Source organism: Monopterus albus, unplaced genomic scaffold (genome assembly GCF_001952655.1).
Source record: "Monopterus albus unplaced genomic scaffold, M_albus_1.0 scaffold174.1, whole genome shotgun sequence".
In the NCBI taxonomy this organism is placed as follows: Eukaryota; Metazoa; Chordata; class Actinopteri; order Synbranchiformes; family Synbranchidae; genus Monopterus; species Monopterus albus.
The window spans coordinates 214,944-240,495 of NW_018128054.1; the positions used below are offsets into that span (position 1 = coordinate 214,944).

At 41.5% G+C, this 25,552-nt stretch overlaps 3 protein-coding genes across 8 annotated transcripts in view; 2 read left to right on the plus strand and 1 right to left on the minus strand.

Annotated features, from left to right (window-relative positions):
- Positions 1-213: 213 nt before the first annotated feature.
- Positions 214-6,072, minus strand: luc7l3 (LUC7-like 3 pre-mRNA splicing factor). Of its 5 annotated transcripts, none has more exons than XR_002276275.1 (11): positions 5,799-6,072; positions 5,190-5,256; positions 5,056-5,095; positions 4,828-4,972; positions 4,569-4,643; positions 4,273-4,377; positions 3,799-3,960; positions 3,153-3,514; positions 2,742-2,938; positions 2,123-2,647; positions 214-842 (listed from the first exon to the last, which is right to left on the minus strand). XR_002276275.1 is itself a non-coding variant. In XM_020616447.1 (11 exons), exons 1-11 carry the CDS (start codon positions 5,895-5,897, stop codon positions 838-840), a joined length of 1,425 nt encoding a protein of 474 aa, XP_020472103.1. In that variant the 5' UTR covers positions 5,898-6,072; the 3' UTR covers positions 214-837. The 5 variants fall into 5 exon arrangements, 4 of the variants coding, with proteins under 4 accessions (XP_020472103.1, XP_020472102.1, XP_020472101.1 ...); XM_020616447.1 differs by having other exon boundaries at positions 2,480-2,647; XM_020616446.1 differs by having other exon boundaries at positions 214-2,242; positions 2,427-2,647.
- Positions 6,073-7,876: 1,804 nt separating this feature from the next.
- The window catches only part of ankrd40 (ankyrin repeat domain 40), a 66,591-nt gene continuing 48,915 nt past the window's right edge, over positions 7,877-25,552 (plus strand). Inside the window, exons 1-5 of one of the 2 annotated variants that reach the window (XM_020616450.1) lie at positions 7,885-8,511; positions 9,354-9,502; positions 9,744-10,367; positions 11,048-11,229; positions 12,721-14,262. In XM_020616450.1, the coding sequence (XP_020472106.1) occupies positions 8,378-8,511; positions 9,354-9,502; positions 9,744-10,367; positions 11,048-11,229; positions 12,721-12,864 (1,233 nt within the window). In that variant the 5' untranslated portion in view covers positions 7,885-8,377 and the 3' untranslated portion in view covers positions 12,865-14,262. Of the gene's footprint in view, positions 8,512-9,353; positions 9,503-9,743; positions 10,368-11,047; positions 11,230-12,720; positions 14,263-25,552 lie in introns of those variants that run through there. The other variant, XM_020616448.1, reaches the window with a different exon arrangement.
- wfikkn2a (info WAP, follistatin/kazal, immunoglobulin, kunitz and netrin domain containing 2a) lies at positions 18,897-22,688 on the plus strand. Its single transcript, XM_020616443.1, has 3 exons — positions 18,897-19,525; positions 20,375-20,691; positions 20,900-22,688. Exons 1-3 carry the CDS (start codon positions 19,313-19,315, stop codon positions 22,095-22,097), a joined length of 1,728 nt encoding a protein of 575 aa, XP_020472099.1. The 5' UTR covers positions 18,897-19,312; the 3' UTR covers positions 22,098-22,688.

Sequence of the window (25,552 nt, forward strand, 5' to 3'; positions counted from 1 at the left end):
TCCCAGTGAGGTGGTGTATTAATACAGAATGCTGAGACATTTTACATTATACTTGAGTCCATTAAGCAAAAATAAGTGAATTTAACAGTAATAATGAAAGTCAGCTAAACCAACCAGCTTTGATAATGTCATCTAATATATGCACATTTGGCAGAGACGGTGCCTATGTATCAATAAATCAGATGTGTTTGGGAGGTGAAAAAGAAAAAAGACAAGTTTTTACTTTTTATTCATCAAGACAACATGAACATTAAAAGCAGAGCAAAATTAAACATCTTCAGTCTTCAAAATGTTTTAATCAAAATTAATCAGTATATTTTACAGTAAGGGAAGAAGAGCAATCAATGTGAGCTCTATGTGGAGGAGAAAAGAGACACCCTGCCATGGGCCTAACATTGTACACTCACTTTCAACTGATTGATTCTCTAGAAAAAAAAACAAAAAAGAGGTCAAGAAGTGAAGTGGAACCCGGCAAACCAAAATAAACCACAAGCACTGTTTTTATTTTATTTTCACTAAATGCCAAGAAACAAGGAGGATGTGTAAAGAAAAAAAAACCCATAAACTTCTCCTCTACGTTTGATATTTGAAGTGATCTCTGCCTGACAGCTAGACCATGAAATACATCAGATGAACCACAAACTAGCCCTCATCCAACCAAAAGATTTGACAAGTGATGAACATGAAAATCTCTCTCCTCCTTTACACATGTATGTTCATGTTTTTAAATAAGCCACTACACATTTGTGGTTCACCTTGTTTTTAAGCAGCGATGAGTCAGGTTCAGGGTAAGGATGCGTGCGCTCTTCTGCTTCTTCCTCCACCAGATATCTCAGCTTACCCTGTTGAGCAAAAAATGTTAACAAAACACAGTGTTAGCAAAGGTCACAGCAACTGCTGCTACTGGAACGTCATCATCTACATTATAACTTCAGTCAAAATTACCTGCAATTTAGGAACAGAGGAGTGTGTAGCTCTTAAGAGACACTGGTAATAATGCACAGATTCAGTTACTATCACAATGGACATTTATAGTTTTGACTACATTAAATCATAATATTCTGTTATTTTCTAAGGAGTTTTCAGAAGATTTTAAACTATTACTTTGATTAGAAGTTTGCAAACTGCTGAAATTTCACAAGGGCTGGCCACTACTTTAGATCTAACTTTATGACAAGGCTGTGTGATATTACCTTTGCCAGTGAAAATGTACTTGACGAGTTCTATTAGCATAATCAATTTCCAGTTAACGACACAAACAGTCACCTTCCAAGTGAACAAATGAGACATTCTGCCACATTTGATACTTTAGTCTCCAACAGTACACCATACACAGTGGCCATTTCCACTGTTGGCAAAGGTATATCAGTCAGACTGTCTGCATATCAGCGTTGCAAAAACATCTGACATTTTTAATCAAAAGACGTTTTCCCCAAAAGTTAACAAATAAGAAAAACAAAAAACACAAAAAGAAAAAAAAAAAAAAGATACACAATCAAGCTTTCGACTTCATCTTCTGGAAAAGTACAAAATAGATTTTCTGACAGGCAAAAGCATTCAGAAATGGATGTGGGTAGAGAAAGGAGTACCTGGGGTGAGTACCTGCACAGATTGACAGTCAGAGTATCCATGATTTTTAATTTGCCCTTTTCTCATGTGGTCTCGCTCACAACACCAACGCTGTGTGAGGTATGGAAGTCAGCTGCAATTCATTCGATAACCCCTACCCTCCAGTTAGTTAGTTAGGCCCCCGATGCTACAACACCCCCCCCAAACACACACTGCATGGCATTATCAGGCACAGTAAGCTAGACAACAAATCCATGGCAATTGAGTTATGGTTACGGCAAAACAAACTGACTGCTTTTTATGTACACCTTTGACGAAGGCTGAAAGTACGTCTGTGTGGTTACATATGATTAAGAAAATATCTGGCTGCATATTCCCCCTATATGGAGTGTAACAGCTCAACAAATAACATTTTCCTTCTTCAAAGAAAAAACAAAAAACAGGTAAATACAGGCAGGAAATTTTGACTGGATTGGTTAACCTCTTATTTCTGCCATTTTGTCCACACAGACAAATATACATCTATCAAAAACCGATACAAAACGAGGGGTACCTCCGGGCATGTTTGCTCAGGGCTACACTGGCCTTTCCCTCTTGGCATTGTGTGAATGTTTTCTACCTTCTTCTCATTCATCGGGCTAGTCCTTGATCTTCAGTGCATACTTATGATGCACTATTCAAAAACAGGATAAAGATATATGCATACAGTACATAAGACAAAATCATAGGCATTCAACTGAATGTAAACAGGGTGGGAGAGGGAGAGGGTGGGTAGGGGAGATGGGAACGGGTGGGTGGGGTTGGAGGGTGGTGGGTTGGGTTGAGAGCCAGGGGGGTGAGGAAGAGGACTCACTTACCTGAGCCTGATCTGAGGTCCTATCAGATCAGTTTTAATTGGACTGAGTGTCACCTTCAGATTGGAGGAGCTCTTGTTGGCCATTAAGCACAGGGGAGAAGGCAGAGGCAGCCGTCTCTGTCTCCATCGGTTCCGCTTCCGACGAAGCCTTGATGGCGGCTGCATCACCATCAGAGTGCTTGTCTTTCTTAGAGCTGCTCCTCTCCTCTGTCGCCTTACGGTCTGAGAAAACATTATTTACAGAAAGGTTACTACTATCACAGCACGTGCAGTTTATTAGAAATCTGCAAACAAACAAAAACCACTAAGTCCTCACCTTTGTCTTTCGATGACCGCTCCCTGTCCCTGTCTCTCTCCTTCTCTCTGTCTCTGTCCTTGCTGCGACTGCGGTGGCGGTGAGATTTGCGCTCTGAGCTGCGTGACCTCCTCCTGTCACGGCTGCGGGAGCGACGCTTTCTGTCGGAGCGTTCACGGCTGCGCCTCCTTTCCCTGTCCCTGTCCCTGTCTCGGCTCCTACAGAAAGAAGGAAAAGAATAAGTTATTAGGTCAAACAAATCAAACATGCATAAACACGCACACAATGACATTGTTCTGTAGCTGCACTTGTCTTGACTGTACTTGGCTGCTGGGGTGTCATGTTGTCATGAATGTGTATTTAGATCTGGACTTTCGCCTCTACCTATTATAGAAGCATCCAAACAGAGTTCTGTTCTGGTGACAGCCGTACCTGCTGCGTTTGCGTTCCCTCTCCCTGTCCTTGTCTCTGCTCCTGGACCTCCGGCGATCACGAGATCGGCTCCTTTTCCTGTCCGATGCTCGACTGGAGTGGCGGCTTCCGGAGTGGCTTCGACGTGGTCTCCTGTCCCTCTCCCTGTCTCTCTCTCGTTCTCTCTCTCTCTCCCTCTCACGCTCCCGCTCTCGCTCCCTCTCCTTCTCCTTCTCACGTTCCTTCTCCCGCTCCTTCTCCTTCTCTTCCTCCTCTTTGCGCTTTTTCTCCCTTTCCTCTCTCTCTTGCTCGCGGCTTTCTCTTTCCCTCCTGAGCACTGGGTTTTCACCTTGGGGATCTTCTGAGCGGCGACGTAGTTTCTCCTAGGAATATATAAGAAAGAGTCCTCAAGTAAGTCATGAGAAGAGCAAAAATAAAGCATTCCAGATGGCCAAATCTGACAATTGTTCACTTTTAAAAAGTAGGACAGAAATATATTGTAGTATTAGCTCTTCTAAATATATATTTTTTGGGTCCAAGCCAATGGCGAACATGAAAATGTGCCACAACTATTTATCAAACTGGTGTATCAAGAGTTGAGTGACTCATACGTGCTGCACCTCAGCATATATATATATATGTATTCATCAATACGTGATCCTATTACCTTGAGCTCCTCTACAGTGGATTTGATCTTGGCATAGCCCATGTGCTGTTTGCCCATCAAGTGGTCATCCACTCGGGACTGTGCGTCACCCACAATAAGGAAGGCCCCACACACCTCACACACCTCCATCTGTTTCTCCTGGGCTGCAAAGCTCTCGATGGTCTGGATAAAAAGTACAGACATTACATTTTAAAAAAAAGGAATGATGGAGCATGCTTTTGACTTGGAGCAAATTTAGTTGTCCAATTTGCACAGAGCAATTAATGACCATCAGGTTGCTCATCGTTGAAAAGTAACTTTCAGCATCACGAATGTCAGTGGGACTGGTGGAATCATTTTTAGTCTACATACAGTTTGGCTTTGATTATTTATGAAGGATTAAAAATGTTTTATCGATCAACAGAATTACATCATCAGCATCTACTATCCTAAGCAGCGTCTACAGACAGATTAGCCTGGCGTCAGGTGACTCACTGAGGGGGTGGAGCTGAGCAGCTCCCTCTCTTCCTTCAGCTGCTCCACCAGCTTCATCATTCCCTGGGCCTCCTCCACTCGACCCTCTGACCCCAGCTCCTCAATCTGAGCGAAAGAAAAGCAGAAACAGATTGGCCATTTTATCACAATGCACAATTTATATCTCCCATCTTGTTCATTTCAGCTGTGATACAGTATAAACTACATGCAGACGTCCAGATTGTAGTATCTTCAAAGTAACCAAGGCAATCAAGTGTAACAATCTATGCAATTTATTTTGCCATTTTATTACAAACCTGTATGACCAGGTCTTCAATCTTTTCTGTTAGAACCTGACTCTTCTCCTCATTCTTTCCTGATGGACCAGGACCCTGGAGAGATAAACACACCAACCATGCAATTTTATTTTTTATGAGACGCAGTTTACATTGCATGCCCTAAGGACGCTGTGCGTAACCAAAACCTAACCTGTGTGACTGCTGAGACCAAGTGAGCCCTCAAAATGCATTTATAGGGACAATTTACAAAACAATATCACAAAACCACAGCACAAACCCCTGCATTCTGCTGAGCCTGGGAAAGCGCGAGCCGAGCATGCCCTCTACGAATCCTCCGCTCCACCTCTGCCAGGAGCGACTGCAGATATCGCAGGAAGTCTCGCTCATAGCCCTCCTTCATAAACCGAGAGCTCTTCTCATACCTGGACAAAACAGGATAGAAAGTGGTTATAAGGTAGTCATTTACAGGCATACAGAAGTGTATAAAACCACAAAAAGGACTCACATTTTTCTGAGATTTTCATCATGAATTTTCTCACAAGGGCCTGGAAAAGAATTTAAAAGTTTATCTTAAGAGATAAATGGTATTACTGTATTAAAATATGTATATATGCCTATGTCTATAAATACTTGACATACCCAAGTCAGAACGTGTATTTGTGAATAACTCCGCTGGGCAGAATCCACACAGATAGTATCGACAGACCTTAATGAAGAAATTAAATATTATTATTTCAAACAGAATTCTTTCTGCAACCTCTCCCTTAAGTTTTAAGAGTTAACATTGGGCATCAAGAAACAGACAGCGCGTAAATTATGTTAATGAGAACAAACGCAACTTGCATTTCATTTATAAACCATTGAAATGTGAATTTAACGCTAATATTCTTCAAGTCCTCAAATTACACCTTAAGTTACCACGCAAGCGTTGTATTGCGCTAAAATGCAGTAATTCAAACTTGACGCTCCGCCGAGGAAACGTTATAACACTGATGCTAATGTTACATGCTTCATTTTGAGCATATGCGATGGCATTAGCAAACTAGCGCTGATTTTGCTATAACGCATGTTTAGACAAAATTCAAAATTCTCTCTTACGCTACGATTTCATATGTAGCGTTGAAATCTGAACCAATGACAGACAACTCAATTTATCTAACTCCCACATACTATGATTTTATGCATCTTAGTTAGTTTAGCTAACTCATCAAACTAGCCATGCTAACGTTAGCTCAGAGGCTAACTTACGGTCTCGTCGTCCCATCGCACGTTGGATCGCTTCTCGTCAGGGGCCAAGTTTCTATCTCGGCCCATTAACTCGTCGAGTAACTGAGCTGCGGAAAGCATTCTGGCTAAAAGACCGTAGCCTTGAATTAAAGCAATACGATATCTCCCGAAGAGCCAGCTCAAACAATTTATTACAGGAAAACACTTCTGTTCAAAATGGCAGACGCTCTTTACAACACAACGCCCGTAGAACCACTCTAGCAGCACCCCTTACGCTTCTGAACCGGAAGTACAAGCCTGACAATAGCATGTTAACCTTACCGATTTTGGGCATTGGTACTTTCTTAAATAACTCATAATAAGAAATACATCAGAGCCTTTGCTCGGTTCTTTGCATCCGACAAAATCTGCAGTTTTACATATTTTTTTAGGGAACTGCCAACACTTGCGAAATGATAAAAAAAAACTTTAATTTCTTTCTACCATAAACTACGAGCAGCATGTCAAACTGGGTATTTGATTGGAATACTTTATTTTGAAAAGTTTCACCGAAAGCGACAGGATGCCATTGTGTCTACCTTTACGAGAGACTCGCGTGATCGTACAGCATGTAATGCATTACAGTAAACAACCATGTAGTAATTAACTATGTAAATATTTAGCCGAAGTCGATTAACATAATTAAATGACAGTCGGTACAGTGCTAGAAACACTGATCCCTTTTTAGTATTGTGCCAGGCTTGACTATGGACTTGACTGAGTGTATTTGGAATCATATGTCTTCACTGCCTTCCAATGGTCATATCGAGGAAGTGAAACAATATTAAAATAATGGCTAACGGTGTTAATATCAGTAAAATTGTCTAATATAAACATATGAAATATGATTACTGTGATTATAACACATAACATTTGTACTGTCAGTAGTAAACTGCTGTTTTAACAATTTACCAGTTTTCCGGTGTAGCCTTTTGCCACAATATAAGCGTCAAGGTAGATTAAATGAACCCATCACATACAGTGAATACTTTCAAAATAAAATAAGAAAAATATAGCCATACTATAGATATATACACATACTGTATATTGTCAGGCGAAACTAATTCTATTCATATCTACTTAAAATAAAAATCACCCTAACAATATGTAGACTAAATATATATATTTATGATGTGAAACAATAATAATGATTTCTATTTTTGTGTATTATTTATATTTTTGGTGTTTTTTTTTTTTCATTATCTGACAGTCACAGAAACTAACACCCTTTTTTATTTTTTTTATTAACATAGAAGAAATCATATATAGCACAGGTTATACGACTCAAACTAGCCAAATGGTAGAAGTCTATCCTTAACAAAACATTAGGATGAGCTTATCAACCCTTAAACAAGATTACTACCACAAGCACGAAAGAAAAACAATAAAGACCAGCTATGAAGACAAAAGCATAAAAGAAAAAAGATGAGGCAAGGAGCACAAAAAAAGAACAACAAAGGTGGAAACAATTGGTTTATAATCCTTTCTGGGCATTTCAGCGACAAACAGGAGTTAATAAAGTTGTTAATAAATACAGTGAAGGAGGGACTATTACCATTCCCCTTACACGTAATTATATGATATTTACCTAGAAGTGACACCAGATTAACAGTGTCCGAAATAGTTTTGTTCGCGTTATCCATAAAATAAAGTATCTCATTATACTCAAAGGAAGGTATATTGTCAATTTTTATGACAACCAGTAATAGACAATCTGGAGTGTGGACATTCAAAGAACGGGTGGTTGGTGGTTTCTATTTCAGAAGAGCAAAAGATGCAAGAATCAGCTTTAAATTTAAATGTTTTGTGGCTAACACTCCAAACTATGAGAATAATGTGCCGACATTGTTTACAGTTTCCCTAACGTTTATTGAACACAGTCATATTATTAGGCATTAAAACTAATTAATGTGGACTGCCCGGGTAGATCTAGCCGCATATGTTGTCACGTAGTATGGACAAAATAATGTCCACACTTGGCAACTGCGCCAGCAACACGTATGTGTTGATAACATTACTTTCACCGTTTATCACTCAGAGTTATTTGGCTGTTTAATGGCGTGAACTGTAGACTAGATGACGTATATAATTAAGTCGCAGCAAACCGTATCCGATAACCGAGATTTCAGACGGGAACTAACATTCGTGCTCACAGTTGTTACAACTAAAGATGCCCCCCGATGAGGCGGTGGTGTTTATGGCAGCCCGCTGACGGAGCTCTGACACCGCTGATTGAGTGTATGGGTGTGCTGCGTGTTAGCAGCTGCACTATAACGCGGACTAACAACTGACATAAACGGCCAAGACCGAATCTGCCATATAAACGCCAAAGACTCCGACTATCAACACGAAATTACATTAGCCGAAGTGATTTGGTGCCACAAGCTAGAACCTCATCAAGCTAACCAGTGGGTAAGGTTAGCCGAGTAGCTAGCAAGACTATTTTTAGTGGACCTGTGTGCCATCATCGGTAGGAAAGTCTGGTCGATTGGTATTGACAGTTGAGTCAGAGAAGCGTTTGTATTTCCTATGATCTCTCAACGCTAGTTGTCTGTGCCAAAATGTCCACTGTTTCATTGGATAAAGAATTACAGGAGAGACTGAGAGAGGCGTCTGCCATCGGGGATATCGACGAAGTGCGGACATTGGTGGAGAGTGGAGTCAATGTTAATTCACAGAACGAAATAAATGGATGGTAAGCGTTGGACATAATATTGTAATGGCTTCACTTCGTCAAACGCAACTTGACAAGTGTTTGATTTGATTTGATTTATTTATTCTTTCAAGCATATAAAACAGTTGATATAACAACACACATTTTTACACACAATCCAATATGAGTTGCAGTGATGTATCAGTTGCATATTCAGTCCCTGGTTTGCTTCACAGATTTTTTTGACTCTTACTGAAAAGTTTAGTGCAGTGAGTACAACGAAATGCGCTGTCAACCAGGATTAAGTGCAATCCTGTTAGGCAGGACAGGCGTGTTATTCAGCCACAGTCACTACTTAGCTTGCTAATAGCAACTGCAAATAAATTTCATCAGTGTTTCTTTTGCTTATTGTATGTTTAAAATGCCGTTAATCTAGTTTTTAAACAACAGAAAACTGTGACATTTCATATTTCAACATGTTTTGTTAATCAGTCGTTTATTGTCAGACAAGTATGCAACATAACCAAGTCTGTCTTGTCTTTGCCCATAAATAGAGTAGCTAAGATTATGTGGATTGTGCTCAGATTTTACTCAGATTGTATGAGTCTGAGGTAATTACAGGTCTTTTGTTCTGTTTGCCACACAGGCACTGGTGTTAGTCTCCAACTTCTTGATTCACTACACAACCTATGTAGTGATAGGTGTTTGTTTATTAAGCTCCCCATTAGTTATGGCATAGATATTCTTCCTGGTGTCTTCAATAGAGCCATGTAAATGTCATACTAAAATGGTCTCCAGTGTAGAGCATTTTATAAATCACTGTCATTTTATCATACTGTATGTTGCAGTGTTTGCGTTAATTGAACTTTCAATGATTCCACCAGGACATGCCTGCACTGGGCGTGCAAGAGGAATCATAAGCACATAGTGTCCTACTTACTCAGTTGTGGAGCAGACAAAGAAATCCTCACGGCCAAGGATGAGCTGGCCTCGCAGCTCACGTCCAAACCAGAGATCAAACGACTGTTAGGAGGTAAACTGACACTCTTCTTGTTCTCCTCTCACATATCATATGACATCAGTTATTATTGCAATGTGATGTATCAGTTGCATATTCAGTCCCTGTCATACAGTACTTTGATATGTAATGTACGGGTTATACATAGAACTGCATCTACAGCTGTGTACTGTTTTGATGGAGACAAAATCTGTCTGGATTATTGTTTGAGCTGTTTAATAGGGAAATAACGCTTTTATGCACATTATTGCCACAGTTGAGATGGAGGAAGTGCCTGAAGTCAAGGAGTCTGAGTTGCCAATCATTCCAAACTACCTGTCTAACCCGCCCTTCATGTACTCTAAGATGGACAACAAGTCAGAGGTCATCCTGGAACAGCACCTTACACAGAACGGTTCTGGAGAACATGCTGAAGACGCACATAGTGACCCAGCCTCACCGGCTCATGAGCCTCAGATGTCACAGAGTCTGATCTCTGATGGCCCCGCTCCTCCCCCAAACCACATCACCCACAGCCAAGCCCAGACTGGGGAATTTATTCCTGTGACTGAGCAAAATGGTGTGTCACCCAGAACGGCTTCATCTCACAACCACACTGTGGTTAACTGCACAGTGCCCATGGACTTGTCAGTTGAACCTCACCTTGTCAACCATGCTGACTATCCACATGCCATGGCTCACAATGGCACCATGTGCTCACCTCCATTAGCCTCACCCAGCCCCAGCTTGGCCAGTGGGAGCCAGGTCCAGGCTCCAATGGCCAGCACTAACCCAACTATGAGTAGGCAGCAGTCTATCCAACAGCACGGCCAGGCTGGGGGGCCGATGCCAGCTTTCCAGCCTTTCTTCTTCACTAGCACCTTCCCTGTCAATGTGCAAGGTGAGATAGAAATCATGTACTTTACAATGTCTAAGCCCCTGTCCATACATACGTTCTCTGGAGACGAGACAGGTTGCCATTCATCATGAATTAAACATCAAAAAAACATGCTAGTGCCATTTGTTACTACTCAAACGTTCAACATTTTGGGAAATGCAGACTGATGAGAAGATCCATACCCCTCTCATGTCTGTCCACTCAATATAATTAACTTAACTCATCATAAAGACTGGAAACAGTTCGTTTTGCTCTGTCCAAAGGTACAACAATCTGCCTACAAGTACCTTTGAATTTGACCAAGTAACATGTTATATCTTGTTTGTTTAATCTGTTCACAAACAGAAAAGAATCCCAACAAGTTGTGATTGTAAAGTGGAGTTAGGTGCTGTAACTTCTGCCTGGAGTTGTTTTATCACTGTGGCACATCCAATAAATCACTACAGGTGGCTAAAAACACCCACAAGCTTCATGCACACTAGAGCCCAGAGAGAGTCTGCCACTCTAAGTCCCTACTGTACAGTATATGTGAACAGGGGTAACACTGCTAATGCATGTAATTCATAAGCAAGAAAAGGGTGTAATTAAATTAGTGACTCTCACCGTGAGCTGTGTCCATAATCATCTTAAAAAGCACAATATCTTTGTTAATAGGGAGGTCTCTCTCTGGTTCTTTTTTCTAGAGTTGGTGCTGAAGGTACGTATCCAGAACCCCCATGCACGAGAAAACGACTTTATTGAGGTGGAGCTGGACCGCCAGGAGCTCACCTATCGCTCTCTCCTGAGGGTCTGTTGCCGAGAGTTGGACATCAGCGCTGAGCATGTGGAGAAGATCCGCAAGCTGCCAAACACCATGTTGAGAAAGGTACGGGAAAGAAGGCTGCATATTCTAAACAAGTTCCTGATGTCGACCGGGGTCATGTGCACACCAGGGAACATTCATTATACAGTATGTTACAGTGGTTTGCACATAAAAAATGCTTTGCTCATAAAGGCAAAATAACTTTTCAGCTTTTCTCATGTTTCTCCACTTTGTATGGGGCAAAGATAGGTGTGATGTGGAAGGCAGTTATGGTATTGTAATATCCTTAGTGATCAGTTGTCACATTTTGCGTTATACCTCGTCTGAATTACACTTTCTGAGACTGTCATTGCTAATGTTTGTCACAGATCCATTGCTTTGCTTCGATGTAAAAAAAAAAATACACACACCATATGACTCCACAATGTAGCAGAGTTTTCTTCAGTATCAAAGTCATCTTGTGACAGTTTTCAGGTAAAGGTAAATCCACAGGTACATTGCAAACACAAACTGCTAGTAGCACCTTTGACGTACTTTAATAGTGTCAGTTTGCCAAAATAGAAACAAATATAGGGTAAAATAAAAAAAAATAGTGGTGCTCAAGTTGCAGCCCACGGCAAGCTAACTGACTCAATGGAAACATTATACTACTATTTGATGTCCCCCAAAGCATTATGGGAGCTGTAGTTCAAAAATACAGGGCAGGCTCATCCCCAAACAGAAGCCATTCAAGAAATAATAGAAGTAATGTCGCAACTATTAGTATTTTTCATGTCGCTGTATCGGTACGTTTTGGCATTAGATGAGGGTGGGGGGGGGTGTCAGATGTTTAAAACCTATGAGTTAGACACTGATGCTTGAAACAGTACATGTGTGTAATTTGTGTATTTGAATGCTGCTCTGCTACATTGTTCAGCTGTGCAGTCAAGAATGAACCAGTCCTACGCTAACTTGTCACACACGCTGCACTTTTTGTAAGAGAAGAAGCGATTTGATTAGCGATCAGTGTCTGGTGTAACAATGCTCCCTGTCCTGCTGCTCTTTGCTCCTCGCTCTGTCTGCCTGTCTCTGCCTCCACCTTATGCACACACACACACACACACACACACTGCAGGTGACACTGTCCCTAACTCTTTAATTAGGTTGTGACTCCTTTTGTCTTCCCACTGAATGGTCCTCTACCATGTGTGTTAACTGTGTTTGTGTTATTACCCACTGCCTCTGACAAGTAGTGTCTGGTCAGATTGAGAATAATTTTTGCCTTAAGGCCGCAATTGACACTTTATTTCAGTGTTGATTCATGTGTCAGTTATTGTCTGATTCATTGTATCGTTTGTGAATCGTCAGGAAAACGTTTACTACAGTTTCCCAAAGCAACATGGTGATGTGTTCAGTCAATCAGTGACCGACTAGTGCCTCACGTTTTAAGCATGTTAGGATGTTAGTAGAAAGAAAGAGATTTGTAGTCATTTAAAAACTGCTGTCTTGATTAACAACGGACAATTAGCGGTTGAATTTTCATTGATGTATATGTGGTTTCCCGTTCCGGTCCAGGACAAGGACGTGGCTCGGCTGCAGGACTTTCAGGAGCTGGAGGTTGTGTTGGAGAAGGCAGAGGGCCTGTCCCTTTTCTCTGGACCTGGGGGCCTAACAGACAGACCCTGCTACAACATGAAGGCCTCTCGCCTCACCTACTAGAGCTACCACAGAGCCCCAGTTCTCCTGCTTATGATGGGCTTCTGTAGCTTCCCTCAAACAACCACAACTAGTTGCCTGTCAAGGTCCCTTGTTACAGCTTTGTTTGGCTTTGGTGTTTCACCAACTTCCTGACTTGGATTTGTTTCCCCCCTGCAAGTTCTGTAGCTTTTGTCCCCCTGTCCTCCTCTGGCCCTCCTGCTGCTTTAATGTACCCAACCAGTTCTAACAGTTACTGATGCATGGTGTACTGGATTCTGTGCCCCTCTCTCCTCTCTTTGTCTCTTTCTCTCCTCCCATTGCACTTTTGTGCCAAGGCTCCAGTGGGACATCAGAGGTGGACACTAGCTTGTCTTCCTAACAGACTGGACTTGAATGGGATTCTCCAATAGCCTTACATGGACACATCCCTATACCGGCTGTGAACTGTGGTCACAGAGGAGAATGCTCTGAGAAAACCGAGTGCAGAGGGCGACAGGAAGGATTTATATAACACATCATCAGTCCACAGAACAGTTTCAGCTCAGTGGACTTGGACTTCCAGCAAACTGACCGATAGTGTTATCAGATATTCTAGCGGGCGTACTCACTTTCATACATGCTGTAGGCATAAACCTTAGTGTCTTTCCTGCAGAGGGCCTCCATTACTGTCCTAATTCTTAAAGTGGGGTAATCTCACACCCGGTGAGATTTAGGTAACTTTGAAGAAATAGTCATTTTATATGCTGATCACACATGCTTTAATCTACACTATATCCACACAGGGATGGATAGGAGTAGTGATTTCCCCCCCAATATTTGAATCAATCCCAGTCAGCTGTACACTGTGGAAAAGAGATCATTAGTTTTGTTTGAATTGTCCTCTTTTGTTTCAGAGATATGTGCAGTAAATTGAAGCAGAACTCGTGTTTTTTTTTTTGTCAACACTGCATTATCACTTCTGCTTTGCAGGGTGTGTTACAATACATAGTCACCACAACACTTTAACTGTCGAATGTGAAGTATTTCTTTTCAATTCTTGACTTAAGGTGATTGTTATTAATAAAGAAAGGCCATGAGTCGCTTCTGAGAGTAACAAGGCTCGAGTCTCAGCACAGGTTGTAGATGTGGTTCTCGATTTGTCATATACATTAACCATTCTGTTTGATATTTTTAGGTGCTGTCTTTCTGTTTAACTGTAATTAGAATCCAAACCAAAAACTAACATAGCCAGCAAACTGACAGTGCTTCGGAAAGGAATGCAGCCTGGTTAGATGGATGGGTGTGTATGTGAGTGTGAGACAATATTTTATGATTGAGTGCTTCCTTATTCTTCCGGCACTAATCTAGTTTTTATTTCTGATATCTCGTTTAGACTCTCACCTCAGTTTAAACCTCGGTTATCTATATGGCGACTAGATATCTTGAAAATGTAACGACTGAAAGCAACACAAAATACTAACAGCTTGGTTGCCAAGGCTAGTTCATTGCTAATACCTAGTTTTGTAATTTAATAAAAGGTCATTTGAGTTTTTTTTTATTGTTGCTGCCTGTTTTGAATAGACTGACAATGTAATTATTTATACTAATGGCAACAAAAGGCATTGTTCTGAACTGAATTGTGCCACAACAGGTCAAGAGGCACATCCATGTTGTCGCATGGTAACTTTATGCCGCTTTCATTAGCACGTGTTCCTTTAATTCTCTATGCTCATTTGTTAAGCAGCGCAGTAGGCGGCCACTAGACGCGTCCTAAAATGAACAAGACTAACCCAGTGGTAACTGTTTACTGTCCAGATGTATATCTAAAGCTCTTACTGTATTTGTATGTTTTATGATGTATTTTTTTATTCATTTGTATAATTGTTTTAAACCATCTAGGCCTGTTGTGTTTGTGTCAAAAACCTCAACTGTTGTACAAGTGAGAGTTCAGCTAAAGATGCTATTGACGAAGGCAAGTGCAATGTGGGGAAAGGAATGTTTCCAGAAGGTTTGCCGTTACCAAGAGTGCTGCTTTTATGTTCCCAACTATGCTCAATGCTTTATGTGAAGTTGTGCCACACGTTTTAGGCAGGAGCCCGGTGTGTCAAAGTGGCACAGTGTGGGAGAAAACAGCCCCCATGTGTCTTGTGCCCTGGTTGAATGAGAGCAGCATGTTTGAAAAGGAGATGACGGACGTATTAAAGGGTTTGCTTATTGTTCTAGACAAGCAGAATACAGTTTGACTTAACCTATGCATTCAGAGTCTAATATTTTTATATACAGTATGTCCTGTGTACTTGTAGAGATAATCTTAGGCACTGAAAGTTTTTTTTGTTTTGTTTTGTTTTGTTTTTTTTTTGTCTGGAGACCTGTGTCTGTTCTTTGATAAAGCATGGTGAATTACTTGAACCTTGCTGGCCTCGTGTTTTATAAAAGCTTACATCTATCTGAGTAATTGAAGTCATGTTGATGTGAATATCTCCTAGTTTTCACTTTTAAGTGAATGAACCAGTTGTGTAAAGAGTGTGGCTTTGACTGAGGGCGACCTTCCCAGTAATGAACTGAAACCTGTTTCAGCTCAGAGCCACCAGAGGGAGCAGAGCAACGCATATTGACATCAGGGGAACCACAGACTGACGTACTAGTACTTATGCTACTTCAGCTGACAGTTTGACTTTTTTCTACTTGCATTTAATTGATTTCATAAGAAGTATTTTAGATAGCAGCACATTTTCTCTTTATACCAAAATTCCCTGGTGTCTGGACATCTTGCTCCTTCACAGCTCAAGCTCTTCAATTATACAAATAAAAGTTATTCATCACATTGATGCAAAACCACCACACACAGCAGTTCTGCTCTACTGACTGGTAATACTGCTAACAGAGAACCAATTGCAATAGTTATTAAAAGCATAAAACAAAAGGGCAAAATGTGGTTTAGGTAAATGTATATCACACAGAAAATACTGACATCAGCCAAACCTACATCGGTGATATACACAATCAGTTCATGAAGAGTAAAAGAGGTTCTCCCGCCAACAGGTAGCTGTGTGGCTGTGACTCCCATGCTTTGTTTGAAAACCAAATTTTCATTAAGAATCATTTTAGCTGCTAGTAAAGAAGCTGTTGGACACCGAGACACATCTACTAAATACTCTTCTACAAGCTGTTCACATACAGAATTCACTGGTTGGTTTAGGCTGCTTTTAAACTGTTAATGTAACGTGTCAGTCTCATATTTCAAAGCTCAGTGTTGTTGTACTGTCCAGCTGTAGTTTTGTCTTCATCCCATCCATTCACTTTTGACCTGCATTTGCACAGCGAGCCAGTGTTGTACATTCTGTTATGAACCTAACAAACTAAACATTTTATGTTCCCCTTCTGATTTAAAGAACATAAACAACACATAATTTATGGTCATACAGACACACCAGTGTGTCTGTCAAATCCTTAACCTCTTCAGTGAAATCAATACAATAGAGTCCAGGTGGTGAGCAGATGTTCAGACACTGCAGTCTGGAGAGAGCAAATGTTGCATAATCTGAGCAGAGTTCTGAGAAAGTGTGAGTGTTGGAAAGCTAACTGAACGCCTCATGAATCTGTGCATTTATCCCTGTATCCTGTCTTGCAGGTGTGTTGCGTTGTGTGTCTAGACTGGGGCTGGGGAATCAGCTTTGGGCCCTGCTGTGACCGGACGGGTCTTTCTCCTTTGTTCTGGATTAGGACATTCATAATAAGCTTAGAATGACCGGTCATAACACCTTCATTGTTTTGAACCAGACCCATTGGCCTCCCACGCATGAGAACCTGCATGGTCGAAAATCTCTAAGAGCATTTCAGAAATGGAGGCAGAAGGCGCAGTTGCTTGCAGGTACCTTGGTTGATGTATGTTAACTTTGGTGCAATTTGCGCCCCTCTCTAACAGACATAGTGCACAAAGATGAAATACAGAGATACTTAACTTTCAACACAAATGGCTCGTGAGCTGCTTTCAGTTCCAGCAGCAGTGCATCTCTTGACAGTGTTCAGCAGCCTCTACCTCATGTCATCAACGCCCTCCCACAGTGAGGTTTCCACACAATGACAGATAAGTTTAAGTTGACCCTGTCAACCCTGTCGCTGCCATCCTGGCACTGTTGAATGTAAATAAGCGACGAATCCACACTCACATAGTGATTTGTTCTTAAAAGATATAGTTTAGCCAGGCTTAGTTACAAGATATTTGGGGGAAAAAATCCTTGGCTCATCCTACAAATGCGGAATGTTTTATCATTACAACAACTATCCCCACAAGTTGTGAAGATGACTTACATTTTACAACAAATCTCCATATTGTGAGATATGAAAATAAACATTAATGGAGACCTGAGGTATTAAGTTGTTTTGAACAGGGCTCGGAAAGATGGTGAGTGTGCACAGGGAAGGTCAAAGTCAAGGTCTGTTTGTAGACATTACATGCGTTGAAGGAAGGTAGGCCGTCGGGGCGCCCTGTGTGGGGTCCTCCATGTGGCTTCATTCAATGCGTGTCGTGGCCCAAAGCCTCCGTGTCGGCTATGCTGGGAATGCAGGGTCTTGAGGAGTAAAGGTTATGGGTGGAGGGCCTGAGGGGGCAAGCAGACACTGAAAACACAGTTTGTGTTTATGTGTTGCATGCTATTGGGAGTATGCACATAGATGTAGGTGTGTAAAATGGTGTATTTATTCTTCATCTCCTTTTACTTAAAGCAAATCTTTGTGAATCGTTTGATATTGTTGGCTAAAGAGTTGGTGTACCAGACTGAGACTGCAGGGTTTGGCCTGGAGAACGCTGGGCCTCTTTGGGCTCAGCATGGGCTCAGCCTGGGAAGCACAGCCTCCATACCAGTGCACGCACACACACACTCGCATAGCATTTTAACTTTAGCACCAGCTTTTTAATGTTTAGGCTTTTAGGCTATGTCACTGTTTGGTCAGAACAGCTGCAAAATCCTTTTTTGATGATCATGGCCGCAGAGACCACGGCCTCTATTGTTTTGTTTCAAACCCTTCTTTTCTAACACACTTCCTGGAACTGGCTTTCGGGGAAAATGTGTTTTTCACAGGATGTTGTCTGTAGTACTTCTTGCATGTCAATATTGTGACAGCAGCTTTGAACCCACTAGTATCTGGACTGTAAACTGTAGTATGACCTGCTAAGATTTCTTCTCATCTGTGTTATGATTAACCACACTACTCACTATTACAACACTGACAGTGCTCTATCGAATTTCATCATTCTTGAACAGGATTTTCTGTTTAATGGAACCCAGATTGTTTCACTTAGTGTGACATGACTTTATTTTACGGGACACTTTCCAGCAACACAACAAACTAGACAGTTTAAGAGTGCATGCTTTATCAACTTTATTGCATTATTAAAATCTAAATCATTGATATAGTCCTTATAATATACAAACTGATGCATCCAGTATGTCTGAAACTCAAGACATTATATCTGAAATTTTTGTAAGATAATCTAAAGGAAAATCATTTGATTTTCACCACACACCTCTCAAATATTGCGGGTCAAAAGACAAAAGAGGCTGGTATGACACCACTGCCTGCCGCAATTTATGCATTATATTGTAATGAAATGTATTTTCAGTGCAAAAGTCCAATCCGTGGCTAACAGAGGCCAGTAGACTGCACTGACGTTGGTGCCATCTTGTGGAGATGGGTATTTTGTTCAGACGAACTGGGGAGATTGTACAGTAACTGCACTGCGGTTGTCACCCAGTACAGATTAGAACTAGAATGTCTAAAGCATAACGTGTAATACTACACAATAATAATTAGTTAAAATGTAGTTTATAGTCTGACACTGATGAGTAATAACATGGAGCTGCATGTGCCATATAATGCAAAACTGTAATACGTTTAGGGTCCGTGCCCTTTAGCTTTACATGTATTTTTTTTAAAATGTGTGAAAACACAAGTCTTAAATATTTAGTCCTTGCCTAAAAAGTGTATGTACTACGTTTGGATGTGGCTAAATATTTCCTTCTCCTTTGCACCGACTTTGCAAGCTAAGGGTTAAGGCAGCCAGCGCTTAACGCACAGGTGTCTCGCCAGTCCCCTAAGAAACAGCGCCTGGAAACTGTTGGAGAACTTTTTTTTTTCTTTAATTAAGTTGATCGTAACTGTAACTCAGCTGGGATCTGCTGTCCGACGAGACAGACCACTGTAGTTCATGTAGTCAGATCTTAAGTGTGTTTACGCGCCGCAGCTCGAATCTCTTGCTACTGTTAAACGTGGAGTGACGAACCTGGAGAGCTCACCACATCGAGCCCGGTCCCACTCTCCCATTTTCGCTGTTTTTATGCTGAATCTGATTTCACAGCTTGGAAAATCAATTACGCTAAAAGTTAAAGACGTTTATAAAAAAAAACTTTAAGGTCGTGTTAAACTCAGTTTGTCTCTCGGTGGATTCGTTTTCTTCAAGATATTCCGCCGGTTCTGTTACGCACCAGATATGTGGTGGATGCTGTTTCCCCGATGGATCTGGTTTCTTCTGGGACATTATTACACTTTTCTCCTTTATATGGACAGCTGCTGCGTGAGAGCGATGCCTATGTCTGTGGCAAAAGTGGTGTACTCTCACGCAGGTCTGTGCCCGAATGACCTGAACCCCAACCTGTGGGTGGATGCTATGAGCACCTGCATGCGCGAGTGTGAATCTGACCAGGTAAGCATGTGCTACTTCATACTTTGACTTCATTGCAATTCAGAGTCAAATGTTGTTCTTTTCACTCCACTACATGTATTTGATAATCTTCAGTTACTAGTTACTTTTCATAATCAAATTAATAAAACAACATAAACTATAATCATATGATTATAGTTGATTCCTGATGGAAAATTCATTAAGCTACCCAGCAGCATGTAAAGTCATTCATATTGTAAGCACGTAAGCTAGTTAAAACTAGCTCCCCCTTTTACCAGCTGCAACATTAAATGTGATGTGCACAATAATAAGTCAATAATTATAATCCAGTGTATGATGCACAGTACATCCAGGTGTACTGTGCCATACTGAACATCCTGTGCTTTTACTTTAGTACTTTAAGTATATTTTTATGCTAATGCTTTCACTCAAGTAACATTTGTATGCAGGACTTTTATTTAAGTCAAGATTTTGAGTACTTCTTCCACCACTGCTTGTACATTTGTTACCAGTTATGAACTGTAGAGTGCTATATTTGTTTAGGGATTGTCTGCTTAAGTTCAAAGAAAAATAGCAAGCAGAAAAACAGTTAGTCATGTAATGTTACATATTACATTCTACTGTACGTCCTTCCTTTGTAATTCATATTGTGTGGTGTTGACCAAATATTGGCCAAAACTCAGATACACTGAAAACTTGCAGGTAAAGTTCTACAGGTTCATCACAGTGAGATCTGCAGGTAATATTTTGTTAAGAAAGATTTCACTAGGAAACTTTTTTCAGCTTTATGCTGAATTTTATTTCATACTAACTGTAAAAGACCAAATTTCTGGCATGTAGTGTAAAGATTAGATTTTTCTCCATCCCCAGGACTGTGAGACGTTCGAGAAGTGCTGCCCTAATGTATGTGGTAACAAGAGCTGTGTGGCTGCACGCTATATAGACATCAAGGGCAACAAGGGCCCCATTGGAATGCCAAAGAGCGCCACCTGCGACAAGTTCATGTGCTCTCAGCAAGGGTCCGAGTGTGACATCTGGGATGGCCAGCCTGTTTGTAAGTGCCGGGACCGCTGTGAGAGACAGCCTCACTTCACATGTGCATCTGACGGCATGACATATTATAACAAGTGCTACATGGATGCAGAGGCCTGTTCCAAGGGTATCTCTATCTCTGAGGTCACCTGCAGGTAACATGTTAAGTATTTTAGATCTCTACTTTTTGTATGTGGTGTGATGAGGTAATGTTCTCTTGTTTCACTCCTCAAAATTCCAACATTAAAAACTTTTTTCTGCCATATAATAGTATGTATAGTGCATACAGTATGCCAGTATCTTCATTAAAGAAGGGTGTTTGACTAGTTCTTATTAATTCCTTTCTTCTCAACCTACCTACAGGTACCACCTGACCTGGCCAAACACCAGCCCTATTCCTGTGGAGACCACCCTACACCCCACCACAGCCCTCCAGACCACCCTCCCAGCTGATATCCAGCTACCCGTCATTCACACGGGCCCCACCCAGCAGGCTATTTTTGTTGGGGAGACAGCTAGCTTCCTGTGTGAGGTGTCTGGGAAGCCACATCCGGAAATCACCTGGGAAAAACAACTGAAGGGCAAAGAGAACACCGTAATGCGACCAAATCATGTCCGAGGGAACCTTGTGGTCACTAACATGGGCCAGCTGGTCATATACAATGCACAACTTCAGGATGCTGGCATCTATACATGCACAGCCAGAAATGTTGGGGGAAGTATATCGTCACACTTTCCCTTGATAGTGGTCAGAAGAGAAGCGAAAGGTAAGAATGCAGACAGGAATAGTACCAACCTGCCTTTTCCAGCTGAAGAGTGCCTTAAGAGTCCAGACACAGATGACTGTGGAGAAGAGAGCATGAGCTGGTACTATGAACCAAAGAGGAACAACTGCTTCACCTTCACCTACAGTCAGTGCAATAAAAACCACAACCATTTCGACACCTATGAAATTTGCATGCTGTCATGTGGCGGAGAGCTAGCGGCTCCCTGTAGCCTACCAAGCCTCCAAGGCCCTTGCAAGGCCTACGCACCTCGCTGGGCATATAGCAGCAGCCTCAAGAAGTGCCAATCCTTTGTCTATGGAGGCTGCGGTGGCAACGAGAACAACTTTGAGTCCAAAGAGGCCTGTGAAGAGATGTGCCCCTTTCCAAAGAATAACAACTGCAAGATGTGTAAACCTCGAGGCAAGATGGTCACTAGCTTTTGCAAGAGTGACTTTGTGATCCTGGGGCGTGTGACTGAACTGACGGAGGAGCAAGAATCAGGCCATGCTTTGGTGACAGTGGAGGAGATCTTCAAGGATGAGAAGATGGGTCTGAGGTTCTTTGGCAAAGAACCTTTGGAGGTGACTCTTCTGAACATGGACTGGAACTGCCCCTGCCCCAACATCACTGTGGCTGACGGACAGCTAATCATCATGGGAGACGTTCACAACGGGATGGCCGTCCTGCAGCCCGACAGCTTCGTAGGCTTCTCCAGCACTCGCAGAATCAGGAAGCTTCGTGAACTCACCCAAAAGAAAACGTGTGATGTGCTTAAAGATTTCACTGCTGTCTAGTAGATTCTTTTAAAAGCATCACACTCACTGAAAGTCAGTTATTTTCAGATCATTCCAAGCTCCAGTGACCTCACCAGTCTGACCGACTGCCAGTAAATGCAAAACTAGCAACGTATCTGTAACATTGGAGGTTTTGTTGCCCATTTCACATGTTACTTTCCTTCTTTTTTCTTATTGCTCAGTAGATTTGTTTGTTTGGGAAAGCCAAGTAGAATAGCAATAGTCACAAGCATTTATCCCATAAAAAGTATTTAATCTGTGTAACTCTATTAATTTTCCCTTTTGAATACACAACTATTCATTTAACATCCTATTTAAATATATGTGGTTCATTTGCTGTTGTTTATGTGGGATCTCCCAAACAGACACGGTATAACATCTATATAACTGTATAACGTCCTGAGCCTTTGTGCTCACCATGTGAAGCCTCAGTTTATCTACCAGAATCAAATAAGCTCTTTGGTTCCAGTTTGTTGTGGAATCTGTTTTGATAAGTTTTAATTTACAATACAGAACATGTATGTGGACTTCTGTACTTCTATACTACATATTTATTTTTTGATCTCTCTATATATATTAATGTTCATTACAACCTTTATGGAACATAATGGCAAGATGAATAAAGATGATTTTGAAAGTATATGAGATCTGTGCCTGTTCCTTCTGCTAGAAATAAAACACCCAGCATGCTCACAGCTTATCAAAAGGATCATGCAGGCAGTGCATGTGCTGACAACTCTCCATCTATGTCCTCCTCCTTGTATTTTACACACACGGGGCCTATTCTGGCATTAAAATGTGAAGCAGGTCACATTCCAGCCCAGCTGTGGTAGCCTGTGGAGCTGTGTGCTGTGTTGTGTCTGGGTCTGGGGCCCTTGCATAGCACACACCCCACCGGCCATCCACTGGCCCTGTGCGGCCCCTTTCATGTACAAGAGGCTAGGGTGAAGGCGAAGAGGAGGAGGAGAAGGATGTTGGTTGATTCTTTAGTCTTTCACTTAGTTGGTCACATCTGTGTTTAAAGGGCATATAGAAGATGGAGAGGGGAACGGACGGAGTGCTGAATTCAACTAAAGTTTGGATGGAGCTCACTCATTTAATTCTGTACAGTTTCTATCTTTTCATGCAGAGATTGTGGCTGATGTGAAAACATACTGGAAAAATAAAAACGCATCAATATAAACGTGCAAACAGTTGCAGTGTCAGATGAGAAGTCAGAACTGGTCAATGCTAGAACTGTGGCATACCTTAAGAAGAAAATTAGTCACCAGGACCACCCTGACATACAGGAAACAAAACATAAGGAGCCCACTAGCCCCTCAGTCTTTTCCCCCTTCCCCCTCTCTAACCCCCTTCTTCAGTCCTCTTCTTGAACTGTCTGCCCACGCAGACCGACAGCCAGCCAGCCTTGGGCGACGACCTCCGACCCTGCTAATGAAAAAGAGGCCACAAAGGAAAAGGCCACTTTCATTAGAGCTGTTGACAAGTGTTAAGTGAGTGGCTGAGCTCCAGACTGGCTTCACACAGCCCCCTCGATGCCCTCCACTTCACAGCCAGCTGCTCATTTCAGTATCAAGTTCACTCAGAGACCACCAGTCGGACAGAGCGTAATAATAAGCCACGGTGCCCCCAGTGACACGGTATCAGTGAAAAACTTCAGAGGGATGGTTGAAGCTCTTTCAAGATGTCTAATACACAAAATTTTGCACTGATTGTATAGAGATTGCACTTTTTACCTCCTGCTCAAAATGTATACAGGCACTGCCCTTGTGTAACACAACCTGAACCAGCTGTTAATGGTTAAAATGAACAGTTAAAACACTGCTGTGGTGAGTAATCACAGCACATCTACAGTATGTTCTGTGTCTGGACTGTATACTATTACAGTGCTACAGCCACAGCTTACTACAGTACATTCCCACTTCTTGCGCAATCGGTGAAGCTGTCCACTTGGTGGCGGCACAGTATCTATCAAAGTTGGTGGCCTGAGAAACATTATGAGTGTATAAAAATACACTTTAACTCACATTTAACCATCAAGAATATCATCTTAAGATAAAATTCTGCATATGAAGTGAAATTATTTTACTTCTGAGTTTCAGAAAGCTTCAAAAATGAGTATTGCCTTCTTTCTAAATACTGTATGTCAAAAATAAGTAGAACCTAAACTAAGCTAAGTAAGGAGTTAAAATGAGTATTAATTTCATTGGACACGTGTCCTTTTACAGTGCACAGTAGCTTCAAAGAGGATTTTAATGTAATTTCCTGTATATTGGAGACACAATGTCACTTGCCCTATGAAAGCCTCCACAAGCAGTCAGCCAGATGGTCTGGTAAGTTGTGCCCAGTGCACTGGATGTGTGCTTGTACTTGAAGCGTGCAACCACACACACACAGACACACTCTCACTGTGTCAGTTAGCAGCCCTCCAGATCACAGCTGGTCTGTGTGTGGAGTTAGACTAAATTGTGCCAGGTGGGAAAGGATAGAGAGAGGAACAGAAAGTCCTAATTCACCAGATAAAATATGGAATACCAGCACATATTCACAGAGTACCAGTCCGATGTACACAGAAAAACACACTGTATGAGAGTAGGGCATTAATATTGTTGGTACTTGGAAATGAGTATTAGGAGTAACTTTTTTTTTTTTAGTTACTTATGTACAAGCTTGATTTTCTCCTTCTTACTACTGCAGTCCTTCCCTTCTTTATTAATACAGGTGAAGGAGGGTGTAATCTGAGCATAAGATCTGCATGTTTGCAAATTTCTGACTGGTCTATTAAACAATATGTCAGTGTGTGCTGACAGAGAAATAAGAGACAGGTTGTAGGAGATGAGACAGAAATCAAAAGAGCTGAATGTAGCGGGTGGAGCATGGATAAAAGTGCAAGATGTTGAAGGGGAGAGGAAAATCAAGAAAGGTAGGAAACAGGAAAAGAGGACCTTGGGAAGATATGGAGGATCTGAGGGTGTGTGTGTGTGTGTTGGGGGGGATGAGCAGATGATCAAAGCAGAAAGGTCATAGCAGCATAAGGAGGGTGTAAATTGTCCAGAACATAAAACTGCTGGGGCCGAATCCAAGGGATTCTTTCCCGCCCTTATCATTCTGCTTTCTAAAAATAGTACCAGCAATGTAGGACACTGTTACCTCGCACATCTCTCCGCTGTAACCATACTTTAATACAGATAGATAAATCAGTACAGAGGTAAAGGCAGAATAAGTGTGAGATTTTATTTCATGCTAAATAAAAGGGAAATCTAAACTCTCAAACTGCTGCCACAAAAAAATTAGACATCAGTATTTTAAAAAAAAGTCTGTTACATTAGCATTTGTGTATGTGTGTGTGTTTGTGCATCACTGATCATTATATATGGTTCAAAAACCAGCAAAAAGCTGCTAGCCACTACCCACCATGCATACACAGACCCTCACATATACAAATATCCCTGAGG

What these genes read in the sequence shown, in the direction of transcription:
- luc7l3 (XM_020616446.1), bottom strand. Translation starts at nt 5,897, where the DNA reads ATGCTTTCCGCAGCTCAGTTACTCGACGAGTTAATGGGCCGAGATAGA. An exon ending in AGGGAACGCAAACGCAGCAG is followed by an intron (nt 2,939 to 3,152) that starts GTACGGCTGTCA and finishes TTCTTTCTGTAG; the next exon opens with GAGCCGAGACAGGGACAGGG. An exon ending in GCGGTCATCGAAAGACAAAG is followed by an intron (nt 2,648 to 2,741) that starts GTGAGGACTTAG and finishes ATGTTTTCTCAG; the next exon opens with ACCGTAAGGCGACAGAGGAG.
- wfikkn2a (XM_020616443.1), top strand. Translation starts at nt 19,313, where the DNA reads ATGTGGTGGATGCTGTTTCCCCGATGGATCTGGTTTCTTCTGGGACAT. An exon ending in GCGAGTGTGAATCTGACCAG is followed by an intron (nt 19,526 to 20,374) that starts GTAAGCATGTGC and finishes CTCCATCCCCAG; the next exon opens with GACTGTGAGACGTTCGAGAA. An exon ending in ATCTCTGAGGTCACCTGCAG is followed by an intron (nt 20,692 to 20,899) that starts GTAACATGTTAA and finishes ACCTACCTACAG; the next exon opens with GTACCACCTGACCTGGCCAA.